The sequence below is a fragment of the Abrus precatorius genome, unplaced genomic scaffold (genome assembly GCF_003935025.1).
Source record: "Abrus precatorius isolate BTA unplaced genomic scaffold, Abrus_2018 Scaffold4, whole genome shotgun sequence".
Lineage (NCBI taxonomy): Eukaryota > Viridiplantae > Streptophyta > Magnoliopsida > Fabales > Fabaceae > Abrus > Abrus precatorius.
Window position 1 is genome coordinate 14,205,684 of NW_020874384.1, and position 19,884 is coordinate 14,225,567.

Consider the following 19,884-nt stretch of genomic DNA (forward strand, 5'->3'; position numbering starts at 1 on the left):
TCCGAGTATTTAATTTATTAATAAATAAAATAAAAACAAAAATCTTTATATAAATAAAGAACACACTTTTATATTTAATACAATTACTTTCATTGATATTCTAGTTCATACTATAATTTAAGTTGTTGAAACAACTCCTATAAGTTAATTTATATGTTAAATCTTAATTTAGTCTCTCTTTTTTTAAAATTTATAGTTAATTTATTATATAAAATATTTTTAAATTTTTAAAAAATAGAATATAATAAAATTTATATATTTAAATTTTTTAAAATATAAAAGATTAAATTATATATTTAATCCTTACTATTAATATTTATTTATGAATTAGTCATATGTTAAAAAATTATATTTTAATCTTTATACTAGTGTTTTGTTATGTTTTATTTTCTATTATTAACAATGTTATAACAACATAAACTAAAATATAATAAAATATTTATATTACCAACAGAGATAGATTTAACTTAAGTGACAAACGGTTTAATATCTGCTTAAGTAAGATCTTGTATTTGAGTTTTTGTGTATATAAAAATTTTTAATAGTAAATTTATCTACTATATTTAAGTATGTAATTCGAGTCGTATTTAAATTAAACTAGATAAAAAAAAATATATAACATTTTTTAAAAATAAAAACTAATATATAAATGAGTATTAACAATAAATATCAAATATATATTTTAATTATAAATAAAAAATATGACCTTGTCTTAAAAAAGTTAAAAATAAAATACAAAATAAAAGAATTATAAATTTTTAAGAGATTATAAATTTATTTATTTAAATCAAAGATATTTATTTATGATTTAAAATTATACATATTAATTAACATTAAATTTATTAATTTAATAAATTAATAAAAAAATATAATTATAGTTAATCAACTATTAAAAATAATTTGGTACAATAAAGACATTTTTATTATAATTAAAAAAATAGATATGTCTATATATATTTATAAATAAAATTAAATATTAATGTTATATCAATTAAATTATATATTTTGTTTTTACTGTTATTATTTATTTATAAATTAATTTCTATGCTTAAAAAATAGTTTAATTCTCACTCTTGTAAAAATATTTAGAATTTTTGGGATGATTATAAATTTATTTTTTTATGACTTTTTTGGTTTAACATATTTTAAATATCGTATATTATATACATAAGTATAAATATAATTTGAAAGGTAAAATTTAATTTAATATTAATTTATCAACTAATAACAAAAGAATTTAGAGATTTAGAAAAAAATATTTATTAAAAATATTATAAAAGAATATAAGAAAAAATAGTTTGTCAATTAAATTAAAAATATAAAGTAAATAATATTGAATAGAAATATAATCATATTAATTGTTAATGATATAATTAAAATATTTTAAACTATTTACTTGATTAAAAAAATTTAAACCCATAAGTGCATCTAACGAAGTAAAAATACAATTAAATCAATAAACCAATAGGCGCGCACACAGGAATTAACCACAGCCAATGAAAACCAATAATTTGTGCACCCACACGGTAAGTGCAAAACACAGAATGATTACCCTCTCTCCAACTTAACCAAATGCTATTTGTCAGTCAGTAACTTCCTTCCGAGTAACAATAGCAGAAAGGGAAAATCAAAAGTCTCACTCATAAATTCTGCAATGCTTTTCACTCACACTACTACTTCTTCTTCTTCACTCTCTTAGGTATTCTTCATTCTCTTCCTTCCTATTTTCTCTATTCAAAGAAAAACGCTTATATTCGGTCATTTTCTTCTGATACTTCTTTTTTTGTTTTATAAATTTCTCCTTAGCTTTCAGTTTCTTCGTTCATAATCTTCAATGGAATCCGCTGTTGATGTATTAACAGCTAAACGCCTCTCTCCGACCGGTATTCTTCACTTCCTTCTCAATTTTTTTCATTTTTTAATCAATTTTGACGTAAATATTATCACCTGGTACAGTATTTGCATTCCATGCGTTTTCCTTTTTAAACTTTTCCCCTTATAGATTATCGTTTTCGGTGTATTATTTGCGTGTTTAAAGCTAAAGTCATGAACCTTTGACTTGTTTAATTAATTCGTAATAGTCATTTTTTTAATTTTTTTTTAGGATTTAGCATGAATCACCAGTGTTTGTTGCTTTGTTTCTTTTTTTGTTTTGGGTGTGTGTTGCTTTATATGTGGTTTATAAAGTTCTATGGGACCATTCTTGCTTAGCCATTGCCAATATGGTAAAATGCAACTTTGACCTGTATTTTGTAGCCCTTTTCATTTTTGCAACACTTTCTTGTTACTGTCTGTAGCTGAGGGGTAGTCTGAGACTGTGTGGTGATGTCAAATAGCTTTATGTCGGTGGTCATGGGCTCATGGCAGTTCATTGGTCGAGTCGGAGGTAGATGTAGTGTTTGAGATGGCAATCTAATGTTGAAGTTAGTTTCTGTGAAATGAGGGGTATGCGTGATAGGTAGAAAAGTGCAAAATACAATGCACAATCACCTTGTGTGCTATTATTTGGTCCATAGTGACATAATGGTTCACATATCCTTCCTGATAAAAAAAAACCACAAAATGATGACTCCAAACATTTTATTTTACAATTTATTTGGTTTGATTTGTTTCTGACTGAAGTTAAAACTGAATTGGTCTTTGTTTAGTATCACACTTGAGTCCAGTTGAAGTAAATTATCCTTCGGAATTTTTGCTTTTGCTATTGTACTTGTATTGTGTTTCCTCAGGATGTATGCTGTGCCATGCACCTAGTGGATCATGACACGCTGCCCAATATTCATTATATAACATTGAGGCAATATCTGCAGTTTCTCTGAGTATATTTGCATTTTCTGAAACAGGGTTTTCTCTTGATGGACTTAAAAGACTGAAATTATCAAGTGATAGCCCGCCATACCCAGCTCATGATAAAATCGAACCAAAGACACCTCAGAATTCAAATGTTGTAGAATACAGTAACCCATTCGTAATATCTGATGTTCTGGATCGTTTAGAGAGTGGAAAGTTTGGAAGTGTCACAAAGGACATAGAGGCCCTTATAGCCCGGAAAATGCAAATACTGAGCCCTTACTTTGGAAAATATCCCAGACTTGTTAGTCAATTATTGAAAGTGGTAACGAACCATGACGAAGGAACTCCTAAGTGGGTACAAGTTACTGGTGTGTCAGATGAATTGGATCAAAAGGTCATAGATTTGGAGGGGGAGCATATAAAAAAGGATGTTCCTGCAGCACCAAATCCTGTTGTGATTATTGATTCAGATGAGGAAGATGATAATGATAAAAAATCTATTCTTTCATTTCATGAAGTCATGTTGCCAACAGTAGCTGCACCGTCTCCAGCATTGAAGATGATTGTAAGTTTTCCCTTGTTTTGGTAATTATTTGAGTGCATGTTTGGAATGGCATTGATTTACTTGAACGTGGATCCAGTTAACACAACAAGATTTTATGTTGTAAATGTGTTTCAGAATTTTCTACTGTGAAACCAAACATGCACTAAATATGCATGAGCTTTTATTTGGAATGTAATAGTAGCATGCTCCATTGAGGGCTGATTTGGCTGAATTGTGGCAATTCATTTTTAACATTTGTGGCAGAAGGTTCTTGTAAAATATCATTGATTCTAATTATTTTTTTCTTGAATTCTGTTCCTTTCAAGAATATATTGCCTTAATTTTTGAATATTACAAAGCAGATTCTTCTGGAGATGAAGAGGCTATTGCTATGACTTTGTCTGACATACGTTCAGGAGATGTAGTTTATATTGTTTTAAAAGTTAATTGTATATTTCATATACCCATCATTCATTTATGACCTGTTCTATATGTTTTACTTTTTGGCACATTATGTTGGTGTGCCATATATACCTCACCACTACACTTATTTTATGCTATTCTGTAAACACTAGAGAGATTTCTGCATAGCTCCCCTAAAAAACACTTTATCTCTGGTTCCTTGTCATAAAATTTAATGATATATTTCTCCAAGTTTCACAGAAATTTGACTTTTCACCTCAAGTAAGGTTTGTAATCATTGGTTATCTTGCTTGACTTGAATGTTCTGATGCAAAATAAAACTTCCTGTACTTTTACTCATTTGCAGTACACTAGGTACCTGTGCAAGTGATAAGGTTGAAAGTGAAAATAACATATGTATTTGGATTTATATTTTATCTAAATGTTGAGCTATTTCTATCTTTTTTCCACTTACTCCTGCTATGCACACATTAACATTGAAAAATGAATAGTGTGTTACGATGTTAATATATGAATGTTTCCATTTTTTTCAGAATATATGTAAAAAATTTTCATTTGGATCACTGTGTTTGCTTATAGGTAGCTTACTTTGTAAGCTTTTATTTATTTGGATTTAAATTTGTAGCTACATTTGAATGCAAGTTTTCTCACTGACGTGCTTTACTATTCTATGCATTTTAGGGGTATCACACACCCATTCCTTATCGTGGAGAAAGTGAAGATCTAAAAATTCAGACAAGTACTGATGAAAAAAATAAAGGTAAAGGTGTTTACATTGGTGTACAGGAAGGAGAAGATCATCAGGTCAATGCTGAAGATGATGGTCTAGATGATATTTGGAAGGAGATGTCGATGGCCATAGAATGTTCCAAGGTATCTTACATTCTTACTTCAATTTGTTTTTACAATTCATTAAGAATAACTGTCTTTGTAAAATTGTTTATCTTCTCATTTGTGAAAATTTTTCATGTCATTTAATTTGTACTGCTTCCCTAATATCTATGTGTTAAGGGTAGCTGATACAACTGATGACACATTTTTCTTATGATAAGGGGAAAAACTATGTCAGAATGGACGACTGTGGGGAAAATAAATTGATAGATACAGAGTTGTGACATATTTCCTTCTTTGAGTGGGGTTGTTAAATAGATTATTCATTGATTTATGTAGAAGACTGTAAACAATTTTGTAGATTTACAGTGTGAACAGTGTGCCCGGCCCATTTCTACTAGGCCTAGCCAAATATAGTATCGTTATTTACGTATTTTGCAATTTGCATTACAGTACGGTAGTTCATGAAATGCATATTGAATGTAATTTTATGTATTGAAATATTGTGCATTATAGCACGCAATTTTCGCTGTTGGCCTCCATTATTTTGCTCTCTCACTTAATCTTTCTGTGTTATACCTTCTGTATGCAAATAACATATAAGGCTCCCCATCATGTGTAAACAGTAAGTATGCTTTTATTTTTTGCTTAAGAAAATTACTTGTACACATGTCTAAGTAATTTAACTTTGAGTACATTATTTATTTCTTAAATTCTACCGCAAATATAGTTTTTCAGACTTCAGAGATCCTTTTGCATTGATTTAGTTTGATTTTACGTTTATTAGGATGTTTCCGAGAATCCTCTGCCGGATGAAGAAGTGAACAAAGATGAGGACTGTGATCATTCTTTTGTTTTAAAAGATGATCTTGGTTATGTTTGTCGCGTTTGTGGAGTTATCGACAGAGGAATTGAAACCATATTCGAGTTCCAGTACAAGGTTAGACTCTTGTTTCTGCATTAATGCTTTTTTGGTTATAAATTTTGGTTATAAAAACTTTATGAATGTGTGAATTGTGTCTTTAAGTATGGGGCTTGAAATTAAATGTACTGAGAATGTTTGAACAGGGCATAAAAATAAGAAAAGTGAAACAGGTAGAAACTTATTAGGTTGAATTCTTGTAATAATTTACAGTTTCCATACAGGGTCCTTGTGGGAAAATGTTTTTTTTTTTTTTTTTATTCAATTTTATTTTCTTTAAGGACTCAGGAACCTCTATATTAAACTAAAATAATATAATAGTAGGTAGACCATTCATATCATGTAGGCTTAATTGCTTTATAAAATAATGGCTAGTTCATAATTTCCATGATACACTCACACAGACTGGACTAAAATATCAATATGAGATTACTTATGGTTGGGACGGTTAAGTGTTCAAAACTGATTTTTTATATTATCATGTTAATTCAATTGAAGGTTAAAAGGAGCACTAGAACTTATGCATCTGATTCATGGAATCCCAAAGAAAAAGATGTATTTGGAATTAATGTTGCTGAAGATGATCTCATGGTAACTGAAATCTCAGCACATCCTAGACACATGAAACAAATGAAACCCCATCAAGTTGAAGGATTCAATTTTCTTGTTAGAAACCTTGCGGGTGACCATCCTGGGGGCTGCATCTTGGCCCATGCTCCTGGATCTGGTAAAACATTCATGATAATCAGTTTCATGCAAAGTTTTCTTGGCAAGTATCCTAATGCTAGACCTCTAGTGGTGCTTCCTAAGGGAATATTGTCAACTTGGAAAAAGGAGTTCCAAACATGGCAAGTGGAAGATATACCATTATATGATTTTTACACTGTGAAGGCAGATAGCAGATCTCAACAACTTGAAGTGTTGAAGCAATGGATGGAGCAGAAGAGTATCCTTTTCTTAGGATACAAACAGTTCTCCTCTATTGTCTGTGATAATGGAACTAACAATACATCGATTTCTTGCCAAGAGATATTGCTTAAGGTTCCTTCAATTCTCATTTTAGACGAGGGACACACTCCAAGGAATGAAAATACTGATATGGTACAGTCCCTTGTGAAAGTACAAACACCTAGAAAAGTTGTACTGTCAGGAACACTTTATCAGAATCATGTCAGGGAGGTATTTAACATCTTAAATCTTGTGCGGCCAAGGTTTTTAAAGATGGAAACATCTAGGCCTATTGTCAGGCGCATTCATAGCAGAATACATATACCTGGTGTGAGAAGCTTCTTTGATTTAGTTGAAAACACTTTGCAGAAGGACACAGATTTTAAAAGGAAAGTCGCTGTCATACAAGATTTGCGTGAGATGACAAGCAAGGTACTTCACTATTATAAAGGAGATTTTCTTGATGAGCTTCCAGGTCTTGTTGATTTTACTGTGGTACTCAATCTTACCACTAGGCAGAGACAAAAGGTTGAGGAATTAAAAAAGTTATCTAGAAAGTTCAAAATATGTTCCGTTGGCAGTGCTGTCTATCTGCATCCTGAATTGAAAGCTATAGCAGAAAAATGTGGTGAGAATTGTATATCTGATAATATAATGGATGATCTAATTGAGAAACTAGATGTGAGAAATGGAGTGAAGTCGAAATTCTTTCGCAACATGCTAAATCTATGTGAATCAGCTGGGGAGAAGCTTCTGGTGTTTAGTCAATATCTCTTACCCTTGAAATATTTAGAGAGGTTCACTATGAAATGGAAAGGCTGGAGTCTTGGAAGAGAAATCTTTGTAATCTCAGGGGAATCAAGCTCTGAACACCGAGAATGGTCCATGGATAAATTTAACAATTCTCCTGATGCTAAAGTCTTCTTTGGCTCAATCAAGGCATGTGGAGAGGGTATATCATTGGTTGGGGCATCCCGCATAATTATTTTGGATGTCCATCTCAATCCATCGGTTACTCGCCAAGCTATTGGTCGTGCATTCAGACCAGGGCAGATGAAGAAAGTATTTGTGTATCGGTTGGTAGCTGCTGATTCTCCTGAAGAGGAAGATCACAGCACTTGTTTCAAGAAGGAATTGATTTCAAAAATGTGGTTTGAATGGAATGAGTATTGCGGTGATCGAGCTTTTGAATTTGAGGCAGTTGGTGTGAAAGAGTGTGGTGATCTCTTTCTTGGAAGTCCATTGTTAGGGGAAGATGTAAAAGCTCTGTATAAAAGGTCAGTGATTATTCTTACCCTTTTTGCATGTTATATGCCAATCACAGAGTTATTTCCTAATACTTGTTTTATCTGTTTATGTCAGGTAGAATGTGGCTTTCAATGGACTTGGGTGGGCAATTATTTTTTGTTTTATGTGATTGCCCAGTTTTAGCATTGTATCTTGGCACATAACAGCGTAGGGAGTTACTGAATTGAGCTGTTGTCATTACTCTTCATACAGTGATATGCTATCCATCTCTCGCACTCAGGGTTGGGGTGGGGAGATGTATAGTGTATTCAATTTTCTTCTATTGTTGCAATCCGCTTAGTCATGTACTTAAATTGCATCATCTTTTTTCCAAAAAAAAATGTTTCAAGTTCTGTGTGTCTGCTTGAGATGCTAAGAATGCTTTGCTTCGGAAGATATAGGCAAAGCATGAAAGCTAAACATGATATAGTTAACTGGTTCAAATTGTTGGAGACTAGAATTTAGCGACTCAGAATTGAGATTACTGTCTTGTATCAGTTCATACAATTTTTGGAAGGGAGGGGGAATACCTGTTATAAGCTTTTGGAATATTGGATGTTGTATGCTGCACACAATTTCTAACTTGAGCTTTGTTTTTAATAAAAATAAAATGTGTTACCTTGTGATTAACAACATTTTACATGTGTTTTGATTCTAGGATTGTAAATTAATGATAAGAATGTGTCGATTATTTTCACGCATGAATGTTACTCCAGTAAACAGTTTTTGAGCAAAGTCTTTACGACATATGTTGATGATTCTCCAACACAAACATTCAGCGCAATACAATTGAAATGCGCAAAAATTGAAATAAAATAACACATGTCGTGCAAATATTGATAAAAATGTTAAATTTTGTTCTTTAATTACTAAATTATATATGTATATATATATATATATATATATTAATTTTAAAATAAAAAAACTATACATTAAATAGATTATTAACTAATAAATAATAAATTAATGATATTGTTATTTTCTTTTTATTAATTATTTATCATATCATCTAAAGTCGTATATTTATTGACAGTTGTTGGGGTTCACCCAAAGGTGAATAAAAGATGAGGTTTGTTAGGCTATTTAGATAGGTTTTAAATCGACTAAACAAGATTGGCTAATTTAATTGTAACATTAGTGAACTAATTAAGTGATAGGTTAATTTAATTAAAAAATATAGTTGATTTCAATTTTTTTTTTGTTAAATTTGTGTTAAATTAATGAAGAATATTTATATTTTTTTACCATTAATAGTAGGCTATAAAGCAAGCTTTGACGTAAAATTAAATTTGAATTAAGAAATAGATATTTAATGTAAAAAAAATACTATCGACGTATTTTCTAACACACTTTTATTTATTGTTTGAAATTTATCAAAATTTACATGATTTTTATTCTTAATTTAAATATTTTTAATCTTATATTAATGTTTTTTTTTATCATATTTTTGTAATTTGAAATAAATTTTAATTAATACTAATTAAGAATATGTTAATTAAAAATTATTTAGCATGATGAAAAAGTACTTCCATTTGATTAAATTTCTTAAATTACTGTTATTTAAAAATTCAAACTTACAAAATATATATAAAAAATAATTAATATTTTAATTTAAGTAAAAGTTTCAATTAAATTTTTTTAAAAGACCTAAATAATTATATAAGTTAAATTTGAACTTAAAAAAAACTATTTAATTTGGTACATCAGTGTACTTAAACTTTTATATATATATATATATATATATATATATATAGAAGAATCTTCTTAAATTGGTATAAATCTAAAAACTCTTATATCAAATTTAAACTTTTCATTTAACTTAAATCTAACAGTTAGCGAAGTAATAAATTATAATATATTATATTTAAGTTAAATAAAAAGTTCAGATTGAGTGTAAAATTTTTTAGACTTACACCGATGAAAGAAGATCCTACCTCTATATATATATGAAATAACAAATATTTAAAATAATTAAATCTTAAGTAATGATAACAACATATTTTTTAATATATTTTTTATTATTAATTAAAATTTATTAAAAAACAAAAAGTATGAGAGAAAAAATTTAAAAAATAAGAAAAAATGAAACTCATATATATTTTACATTTTTAATAAATAATAATAAATATATTAAAAAAATATAATAAAGATTGTGTTGTGAGCATTATCCTTAAACCTTAAATGAATTAAAATCCTATTTGAGAGGCCTATGCTTACTGGTCGCCGCAAGGTAGTAACAAAACAAAGAGAATCTCCCAATAAATCCAAAGAGGACAAAGCCTTCCAAAACCCATTGGGTCACCGCAGCCCGGGCCCAAGAAGGAACAAAAAAAAGAGAAAATTTAGAAGCAACGAATGCAATAGAACGTAACCCCTAAAACCTCAGAAGAAAGAAACGCAACTGAAAACTCTGCACTCCTCTGCTTCAGGTGGCTGTCTTTTTTTTTTTTTTTTTTTTGGCTTTTGAGTTTCATTGAGTGAGCAATCATAAACGACAAATGCAAATTTGTGGTTTCAGACAATAGAAAATTCAGAAGAGAAGAAAGAGATGGGAAAGAACAAAGTGAAGGAAAATGGTGGCAAAGACTATTGCCCCTTAACCCTTTTTGTCTCCAACTTGCCCTACTCTTTTTCCAATTCTCAGGTCTTTTTATATTCCCCTTGTATTTTTTTTACTTTTTCTATTGATTTTATTTTTATGTATTTATTTTTTGTAAAAAAATAATAAAATCAGCTGGAGGAGGCGTTCAGTGAGGTTGGACCTGTTAGGCGTTGCTTCATGGTCACACAGAAAGGTAAGGAATGAAAAAAATGTACACCCACTTTCTGTTTATATATATAAATTTTGTAATGTGTTTATTTGTGCACAATATTTTCCCAAATTTTAATTAATAAAGTAATTTTTTATGCTCATGGCGTCTATACTATGTTGATAAAATTAATGAAATTTGATGCATTTTGCAGTTTATTTTATTGTGAGGATATAGTGGTCTGTTTCTGCTCTCTACCCTTTTTAGCACAAGTTGGTGGCTGTTTTGTTTTAATGGGCAGAGTTACTTATTTATGAGTGAGAATAAGATAATTCTGTTGCATCATGTTTCGTTGCCCAAAATATTCTTGTTCTTATATTATGTATCAGAATGCCAACTTATGACGCTGATACTGCTGGACTACTGTGCTTCAATCTGCCTTCGTGTTACCATAAGCATCTTTTGTATTGTGGCTGTAGAAATAATAAATGCAATTGTAATTAGTAACCAGTTTATGTTAATTAAATGACACATGAAATGAAATCTACCAAGACTGAAGAGTGAAGTATATTTTGCGCCTATTAACATCTCTATCTTTGCTTAATGGTCCACAGGTTCAGCCCAGCATCGTGGTTTTGGTTATGTCCAATTGTGAGTTTATTTTTCCCTTTAAAAAATTGTAGTCACAGTTGTTGTTGTCTTTGGTTCTCTTACTATTCTTCCCAGTTGTTCGCATACTGCATCACTATTCTCTTGCTTTCATGTTGACCATGTGTTGAATTTCTAGCTTTAGCTTATTTTATTGTGTTCTTACCAGTCGTTTTGATCTACTTTCTTGATCATGCTTTGGCTATGGATCAATTCAACTGAAGCTACTATCTGGATGAATACTGTTGAACTGAAACATTTGCTCAGTGACCTAGTAAAAGTTGCTCCTTTATGGAAAATGTGCTTTGATTGTATTGACATTTTAACATCCTCAAACATAATATGGATTGCTGTATGCTCTTCAACTATTTAATGTCAGAAAACCTCCATGTCCTTGACTCAATGTTGCTGATAAAACTTGATGCACTGCGGTTTAAAAATATCACTTAAGATGATATCATTTGACAAACTTTTTCAATCTTTATTTTAGAAATAACTGTTGCATAGTGGTTTTATAAAATGAGACCTGTCTTCTTATGATGGTGACTCTGCTGTGTAACTGTGTTGTTGTTGTGGTAATTGGTAAATTAATCAATAATTATAAAATATTGGTTGATTTTGTTTTTATGTAAGGGTATGATGCTTTTCGTTCTGGGTTATTAGAGTTATAATTGTGACTTAGCTTTTTCTAGTTTGGTTTTAATTGTTTCCATCTTCAGTGCTGTTGAGGAAGATGCTAACCGCGCTATTGAGCTGAAGAATGGTTCATCTGTTGGAGGCCGGAAAATTGTAGTGAAGCATGCGATGCCTCGTCCTCCCCGTGAAGAACGAAAGTCAAAACCAAATCAAGGTTGACACTGCTCTCTGATTCTGGTTCAGCATACTGTGGTATTTTTATATTACATGCTTTCTGAAAGGCGTGCAAATGATTTTAACCTTGTCTATATTCTTCTTCCTATGTTTTCTCTTTTCCCTCGGTCTTTCCTGATTCCTAATGTATTAGTAGGCAAGTCAGATGATCTCTTAAAGCCAATAGATGACGATGAAGACCGCAGATCATCTGCAGCAGGGAAGCCTGTTTCAGCTTTAAAGGAAGAAGGTTGATAATGTGTTTATGCAACTTATTTTTATTATTTGCTCATATATATATATATATATATATATTTATTTAATGTATTCTTTTTCTTCTTGTCTAGAAGTACAAGTCACTAAAAAACAAAAGCACTCAAGGAAGCCCGTGGAAATGAAAAAATCAGCCCTTTGTAATGATGTAGCAGATGAGGGTGGTTTCTCAGATAAACAGAGGTTTTCATTCGTCTCTCCTTTTCTGCAATTTTATTTAATCCAACTTTTCAAAATCAATCAGTTATCAGACGAGTAAAAGATAATCCCCTGAAACTAATTTTTTAACATGGTTGAGATTAAGTGAAAATGAGATAATCTGATACAGCTTATGAATTTCTTTTCATATTTTTAATTTATATTTTGTCCCTAAAATACTGTTCCTTAATGTAATTTTTTATTCTTTTGACAGGGTTGCTAGAACTGTTATATTTGGTGGTCTCATAAATTCTGATATGGCTGAAGAAGTGCACTGCCAAGCCAGAGAGATTGACACTGTGTGTTGTATTAATTATCCTCTTTCAAGGAAAGATCTTGAGCAACATGGTAACTGTGCATTTGATCTTTTCATCCCATGATATATAATGCTGGTGAAATGTGTTTTATGTTTATTTGATGGTGTGATATGTCATAGTTATACTCAAAAAGAGATATAAAAGGTTCTATTTTTTTTCTTTGTTGAATAACGATAATTGGCTGTATTCATGTTCTTTTTGGGTCAGATTTTTCCTGTTTTGTACTTAGTGTAAGGTTGTCATGTGGCTGATGTGTGAAGCTGATTTTAATGTAGATTTTCTCCTTTCTTATACTGTTATAGGTGCTTTTTTAGTTGTCAATATTATTGTCTTAATGCTAAACCCTTAACATTTAATTGTATTTTGTCCAATGTATATTGAGCATTGATAAGGATATTAAAGTTGTTCTTCCACTGACATTGTCAGAGATGGCTTTCCAGCTAGGAATTTGTTTAACAACTTTAAATCCATTGTATTACTTAGTTAAAGGTTCTTTATATTTCTTGGGATGGTAAGGGTCATTATGGATTTTTTCCAGGTCTCCTGCAAGATGGCTGTACTTTGGATGCTTCAGCTGTACTTTATACAAGTGTAAAATCAGCTCGAGCTTCTGTTGCAAGATTTCATAAAAAAGAGATAGGAGGGGGAACTGTTTGGGCTCGCCAACTGGGTGGAGAGGTAAAGTGCTTGTCATAGATATACCAGAGTATAATATAGTTGTGCTCCAGAAAAGCATCATTTGTATATCTTTTTTGCTTTATGTTGTAAAATTTATATTCCATGGTATTATAGTGAATTAGCTGACCTTACCTAGTGGTATAAAGCTTCATTTTTTTATGCTTTATTGTGTGCTTTTCTTCCATTCAATTTCAATTGGTCATAGGTGAAGTTAACTTTTTCCTGTTTGCTGAATATGATCATATATGAGATGTTAGTTTCTCAACAATTTTCTGCTGTATGTGGACCAGGGCTCTAAGACTCAGAGATGGAAGCTTATTGTCAGAAACCTTCCCTTCAAGGTTTGATGCAAAGTTACAAAACGTGAAATAAATGTTGTTTGGGGGCCTTGAATTCTAACTACTTGACTGAAACATGGATGCAGGCCAAAGAAAATGAAATAAGAGATATGTTTTCATCTGCAGGGTACGTGTGGGATATATTTATTCCACTCAAGTCAGACACAGGGTATGCTCTGTTTTTTTCCCCACTGAAGTGTTTCAATATAGTATTTTATACAATGCTTTCTCAAGCTGTATTCCCCTATTTTCCTGTTTGCAGTATGTCTAAGGGTTTTGCATTCGTAAAATTCACCTGCAAGCTAGATGCGGAAAATGTATGACCTGTTACCAAGATTTTCACTTTATGTACTGTTTTTTTCTGATATAATCAGCATATAAATTTCCTGTTTCTGTTTCAGGCCATTCAAAAGCTCAATGGATCTAAGTTTGCAAAACGTCTCATAGCTGTTGATTGGGCTGTTCCAAAACAGATATTTAGTAATGATGCCAATAATGCTCTTGCTCCAGAGAATGGTAATTTTTATATTATGCGGAAATGATATTGTGATCAACCACTCTTATATGTATTTGACTTGATCAAAATTATCTTGCTTTTAATATTTTCAGTCTAGATCTTCATGTTAAATTTAAATTTGAGTAGGTAAAATAAAATCATACAGTAGAAAAGATTGTTGCTTACCCTTCACTGCTTAATACTTAAGGTGAATTGCATAATCAGCTGAAGGGAATGAGGTGCTTTTGGCTTCTCGATGCTGAACTGTACACTATTTTCTGATGCTCTCATTTATTACCAATTGTTCATACGTCATAGTACTATTTTTGTAGATATTAATATTATTATTCTTTGAGAAATTCTTTGTGAGCAAGGTTACTTATCTATTTTTTAATCAAGTATGCTTATAACAAGTTGCTTATAAGTGCTCTAGTGTTGAAATAGAAATTGGGGTTAGTCTCACTATCACTGTTCACCAGTTTGGGTAGATTTGGGGCTTAACATCATCTTCACCATTATGTTGTTCAGCTCTTAGGTAGAATTGTGGAACAGAAAACTGGCTCCTTTTTATGTAGCTCACTCTTTACTACACTTGGAATGTAACTGAATTTGTTTCTTAAATCATTCTTTTATGGTGTTCTAAACTTCAATGAATTATAAAGTGGCTAATCATTTGAAGCCAGGCTAATGAGTTGTTACTAACTTACAATAGTTATAGAATTTGTTGGAGAACATAGGATAGCAATGTTTACTGATATTTCAAAATTTAACTCCCAACAGATTACGATTTAATAACTATGTTGAGGTCAAAGTTTCTTGTTCCTTCTTTGTAGCCTTTGAAATTTCCCTGGTAGATTGTGTTTGTCCTTTTAATTCTTTAGTTGGGTCTATTAGGAAAACTTATGCAATCATATATAGGAGTGTGAGCTTATTTCTTCATGGACGATTGATATCTAACATTTGACGTATTGGGTCATTGTGAGTTATACTACGCGGTATTTGTTGAGAAGCTTTTCATTATTGTTCTAGACTGTAATTCCGCTTTTGTTACTATAAATAAGTCTCGTTCTCTATCACTGACCTAATTAATTTAGTATGCCAAATACCCCTTCATTTAACTCAAACTATCTAAATAAGACACAATTTCTTTAGGGCTCCAAACGATGAGAGATGAGGATAGTAGTAGTGAGGGAGATGTTGAGCATGTTGGCAAACAATCTAGTCAAGGAGATGATAGTGATGCAGATTATTCTAGTGCCATGGAGGAGGAAAGTGCACCTCCTGAAGATAATTTTGATAAGGAAGCAGACATTGCAAGAAAGGTTCTTAACAACTTGCTTACATCCTCCAACAAAGGAACATCTGTAAATAATGATTCTATGTTGTCCAAAGAAAAGAAGGAGCCAAAAGCCAATGAAATTGTTGAGGATGCAGATGGTAAAGCATCGGATGAGTATGAAAAGGTTTCAGATGTTTCCAAGCCTGAAATTTCCACCAGAAGCAAGTCATCAGATCTTAAGCAAACAGAAGTAGATGATTTGCAGAAAACAGTTTTTATAAGTAATCTTCCCTTTGAATGTGATAATGAAGAAGTGAAACAAAGATTTTCTGGATTTGGGGAAGTAGAATACTTCCTTCCTGTTCTCCACCAAGTGACCAAGTATGTCCTAGAGCATTATTTTCTGTGTGTCTATATTTCACTGGGCATTATTCATAGTCTCCTCTTACTCAATGCAGGCGTCCAAGAGGCACTGGTTTTCTTAAATTTAAAACTGTAGAAGCAGCTAATACTGCAATTTCAGCTGCCAGTAATGCTTCTGGGCTGGGTATTTTACTGAAGGGTAGACCGTTAAAAGTCTTAAAGGCTTTGGATAAGAAATCAGCTCATGACAAGGAACTGGAAAAGGCAAAAAGTGAGGTTCATGACCACCGCAATCTTTATTTGGCTAAGGTTTGTCTTCTTCTCTGTACCTTGTGTAGCATGTGGAAGCTCACATGCAATAGGACTAACATTTTTATTCTACTAAACTGTAAATAGGAAGGACTTATTCTTGAGGGAACTCCAGCTGCTGAAGGGGTTTCAGCCAGTGACATGTTAAAACGCCAAGAGTGAGTATTTTATGGCTAGCAATGCTAGTGGCATTATAATTTTAACTCCCACCTATCATATTTGTTATAGTTATTATGGGCCGTCCTTGAGTAACTATTTAATCCACCACTGTCATATTGTTATGGCTAGTGTATGCTGCATCTAAGGGTCAATCCAATGGGTTCATGTTTTTTGACCCTGTCAACTACATTTTTCTTTTTAAATTCACCTGATATAGTGATAATCCTTTGTTGGTCCTTGCAGCATTTACCCTCATTTCAACTTAAGGAGAACAAAAGAATACTTGTATTCTTCACCTTGTTTTCCTTTTTTCTTTTTTTGTTCTCAGGTAAATGTTGAGAAAATAACATGTGGACAAGAAAAGCTAGTCTATTGAAAAGCAAAGATAATATAATTTCTGACAAATGATTATTGTACAAACCATTTTGTGCATAGATCCACTAACAAAAATATGAGCCATTAATGTGGGTGGAAAGATAGGTGAGAGATAAAAGTGGGTTGTTGTGAAATGCCTGTGTGGTCTGAGATGTTTTTTTCCGAGTAATCATTACTGTTTCTAAATACTTATTTCCTTACGTTGCATTTGATCTTAATATGGTGAAAAAATATTGTCATCTTCTTGCTTCAGTTAAGTGTGATTCCCTTAGCTGGTTTTAGTGCTCTCTAACATTATTTATGGAAAATTCATAGGTTGGAAAGAAAAAAGAGGACAAAGCTTCAATCTCCAAATTTTCACGTTTCAAGAACTAGACTCGTTATCTACAACTTACCAAAGTCAATGAATGAAAAAGAACTCAAGAACCTTTGCATTGATGCAGTAATCTCTAGAGCTACCAAGCAAAAACCTGTAATTCGGCAGGTTGGTTAAGTAGATCATGACTTGAAGTTGTCAATTATTGTTTCTGCAAAGCGTTAGGAACTTCATTCTATGTTTAAATGTTATACATGTACTCTGCAGATAAAGTTTTTGAAAGATGGAAAGAAAGGGAAGGTTGTTCAAGAACGCCATTCCCGTGGAGTTGCCTTCATTGAATTTTCAGAGCATCAGCATGCCCTTGTGGCTCTGAGAGTTATTAACAATAATCCTGGTAACTTCCATTTCTCATTACTGAAGGGTGGGGACTAATTTGTGCCCTGATTTCTGTTCAATCTAATGCTGTCTTTCATTGACCATAGAAACTTTTGGTCCTGAACATCGGCCAATTGTGGAGTTTGCTCTTGATAATGTTCAGACACTTAAACTTCGGAAAGCAAAGCTACAATCTCAGCGACAGGCTCCTCAAGATGACAACAAATTCATGCCTGGCATAGAAGTTTACACGCATGCAAATGACAAAAAACGAAAATCTCAAGAGCTTGATAAACCGGCAAAGGACCCAGAACTGACTACAAATGATGAATCTAGCGGTTCAGTGGCAAATGGAAAATCCCCTCAAGGACGCAAATCCAAAAGACACAAAGGCAACCATAAGGGTACAAGGGCTGAAATGTCATCACTGGAAGAAACACCAAAATCCTTGTCCAAAAAATCAAAGAACTACCAAGGTGGGCAGAATAATTATGGTACATCACTTGAAGGTCAAAACTCTGGCATTGACACTAGTAGAAGAAAATCAAGAAGCAAAGATGATGGATTTAGAAAACGGAAGATGCAAAACCAAGAACAAGCAGGCCAAAAGGTTTCTAAGAAACGGCCCAAGAAGAATAAAGATTCAGTAGGGAAGGACGTAGTAGATAAGCTTGACATGCTTATAGAACAATATAGATCAAAGTTCTCACACAAGAGTTCCCAAGAGAATGATGGAGATAAAAAATCTTCTAAACAGCTTAGAAAATGGTTTCAATCATAATTAACTATTTGTTTGAAATTATATTGTACTTTGGATTATTTTTCTTCACCGCCTCGGAAAGTGCAGCGATTTAACTTTAGTTGCACTGTATCTTATGCTGTTTTCTTTTTTTTTTCTCCCTGACAATGATTTAAAATATAAAGTATTTAACATTTTCCTGGTATTTTTATCATGTGTTGTTTGGGGAATGTGCGTATATAATTTGTGCAAAATATTTTAATCATTTTATAGGGACATCATCTTCAACGAGTTAAAGTTGGTCAAAATTAGTACACCGAACTGTACAGTTGGTTAAACCAACAAAGCGTTACTTAAAAAAAAAAAAAACTGTTTTATATTCATTTGAGAGTAAATCTTCAAATAGGTGGAGTTTTATAAATATTACTTTAATATTTAATAGTGCATGCACATACCTTTAAACTCGTTCAAAAAAGATTGAAAGATTTAGTATATATAACTTTTAACAAGTTTAAAATTATTGAAAAATTAATTAAGAAAAATAACTTATGTCATCGTTATAATTAAGCAAAGTACATAAATGAAAGCATTTCACTTCACTTTTAAAAGTAGAATTAGATTTATTGAATAGCAAAAACAAAAATAAATCATCAGAATCTATTCAATAAAATTTATCAACAAAAATACCAAATTACACTTACATATGCGATTTGTGTGTGAAGAAGTATAATGATTTCATTAACCATCGATTTACTGTTTCATATATAACAGCGAAAGAATAGTGTTTCATTGTAAGAGTTGCATTTAAATAGTAAATAATGAGATGATTCAAAGCAGAAAAATAGAAAGTAATTTCTATAGTGCCTTCAATTGGATCTATACTAAAAATTAGAACACTATAAGAATTACTATAAATTACTCTGCTCTTAAAGACATTATTCCAATTGTCTCCCTACTTTTGTGAAAGTGTATATGAATACATCACGAACAAAATCTTACTCCTATTCCTTCTCTTGCAATTGAGTTCTTTGATAAGAAAGTACACTGTTTAATTGTTCATAAAGAAAAAGAGATCCTTACCTTATATAATAATTGTAACTCAAATTTTCACCTATCACAAGCCCTAAGTACTACCTAATAAACATTTAAAATATAATATAGATAGTGCTTTACAAAACTATGATGGATTATTATATGAATTCAAAAAAATATCATTATTTATTCAACTTGTTTTATAAAATCAAATTACCGATCAACAGAAGGTCAAACTCAAAATTCCAAAGGAGGACAAATTACACGCTATCCAAATTAAAGAGAGAAAAAATATATATAATTAAACCCTCCATGAATGCATAGACTTAATATAAAATTTTGTTCGCAGATGTTGGGATAACTTTTCTATTTTTTTTGAAGTATCATAATTAACAGTTTTACTTTTTTCTAAAACAAATATATAAAAGAAATGCTGAAATTTTGAGAACATAAATTATACAATTTGGGATCAAGATAAAACTTCAAAAATTTACGTGAACTTATAAGTGAATAATGCTATTTTAACACTTAGATTAAGTGTCAATGACTGATGCCCTGTACAAGCTAAAAAACAGTTATATTATAATTATATAGGATATCTTATATAAATACTCAAATCAGGTGTTAAAATAGCATTAC

General features: G+C 31.3%; 2 protein-coding genes across 4 annotated transcripts; both read left to right on the forward strand.

Annotated features, from left to right (window-relative positions):
• The first annotated feature begins 1,594 nt into the window (after positions 1-1,594).
• Positions 1,595-8,376, forward strand: LOC113864935 (protein CHROMATIN REMODELING 35). 2 transcript variants are annotated; one of them, XM_027499186.1, is made up of 7 exons: positions 1,595-1,699; positions 1,807-1,883; positions 2,844-3,358; positions 4,442-4,633; positions 5,379-5,531; positions 6,012-7,738; positions 7,824-8,376. In XM_027499186.1, exons 2-7 carry the CDS (start codon positions 1,835-1,837, stop codon positions 7,825-7,827), a joined length of 2,640 nt encoding a protein of 879 aa, XP_027354987.1. In that variant the 5' UTR covers positions 1,595-1,699; positions 1,807-1,834; the 3' UTR covers positions 7,828-8,376. The 2 variants fall into 2 exon arrangements, with proteins under 2 accessions (XP_027354987.1, XP_027354988.1); XM_027499187.1 differs by having other exon boundaries at positions 1,615-1,699; positions 1,814-1,883.
• A 1,727-nt stretch (positions 8,377-10,103) lies between these two features.
• On the forward strand, positions 10,104-18,416 carry LOC113864587 (RNA-binding protein 28). Of its 2 annotated transcripts, none has more exons than XM_027498476.1 (19): positions 10,104-10,177; positions 10,267-10,392; positions 10,483-10,543; positions 11,113-11,149; positions 11,866-11,996; positions 12,153-12,245; positions 12,343-12,451; positions 12,681-12,814; positions 13,322-13,461; positions 13,752-13,802; positions 13,886-13,968; positions 14,062-14,116; positions 14,201-14,315; positions 15,448-15,955; positions 16,033-16,246; positions 16,334-16,404; positions 17,096-17,264; positions 17,364-17,493; positions 17,582-18,416. In XM_027498476.1, the coding sequence occupies exons 2-19, from the start codon at positions 10,297-10,299 to the stop codon at positions 18,253-18,255; spliced, it is 2,871 nt and encodes a 956-aa protein (XP_027354277.1). In that variant the 5' UTR covers positions 10,104-10,177; positions 10,267-10,296; the 3' UTR covers positions 18,256-18,416. The 2 variants fall into 2 exon arrangements, with proteins under 2 accessions (XP_027354277.1, XP_027354276.1); XM_027498475.1 differs by having other exon boundaries at positions 12,150-12,245; positions 17,582-18,408.
• Positions 18,417-19,884: the final 1,468 nt, after the last annotated feature.

Coding starts and splice junctions, on each gene's coding strand:
- LOC113864587 (XM_027498475.1), top strand. CDS start 10,297: ATGGGAAAGAACAAAGTGAAGGAAAATGGTGGCAAAGACTATTGCCCC. Junction 13,462..13,751: donor CTCGCCAACTGGGTGGAGAG/GTAAAGTGCTTG, acceptor TATGTGGACCAG/GGCTCTAAGACTCAGAGATG. Junction 17,494..17,581: donor AGTTATTAACAATAATCCTG/GTAACTTCCATT, acceptor CATTGACCATAG/AAACTTTTGGTCCTGAACAT.
- LOC113864935 (XM_027499186.1), top strand. CDS start 1,835: ATGGAATCCGCTGTTGATGTATTAACAGCTAAACGCCTCTCTCCGACC. Junction 3,359..4,441: donor CTCCAGCATTGAAGATGATT/GTAAGTTTTCCC, acceptor TATGCATTTTAG/GGGTATCACACACCCATTCC. Junction 4,634..5,378: donor TGGCCATAGAATGTTCCAAG/GTATCTTACATT, acceptor TACGTTTATTAG/GATGTTTCCGAGAATCCTCT.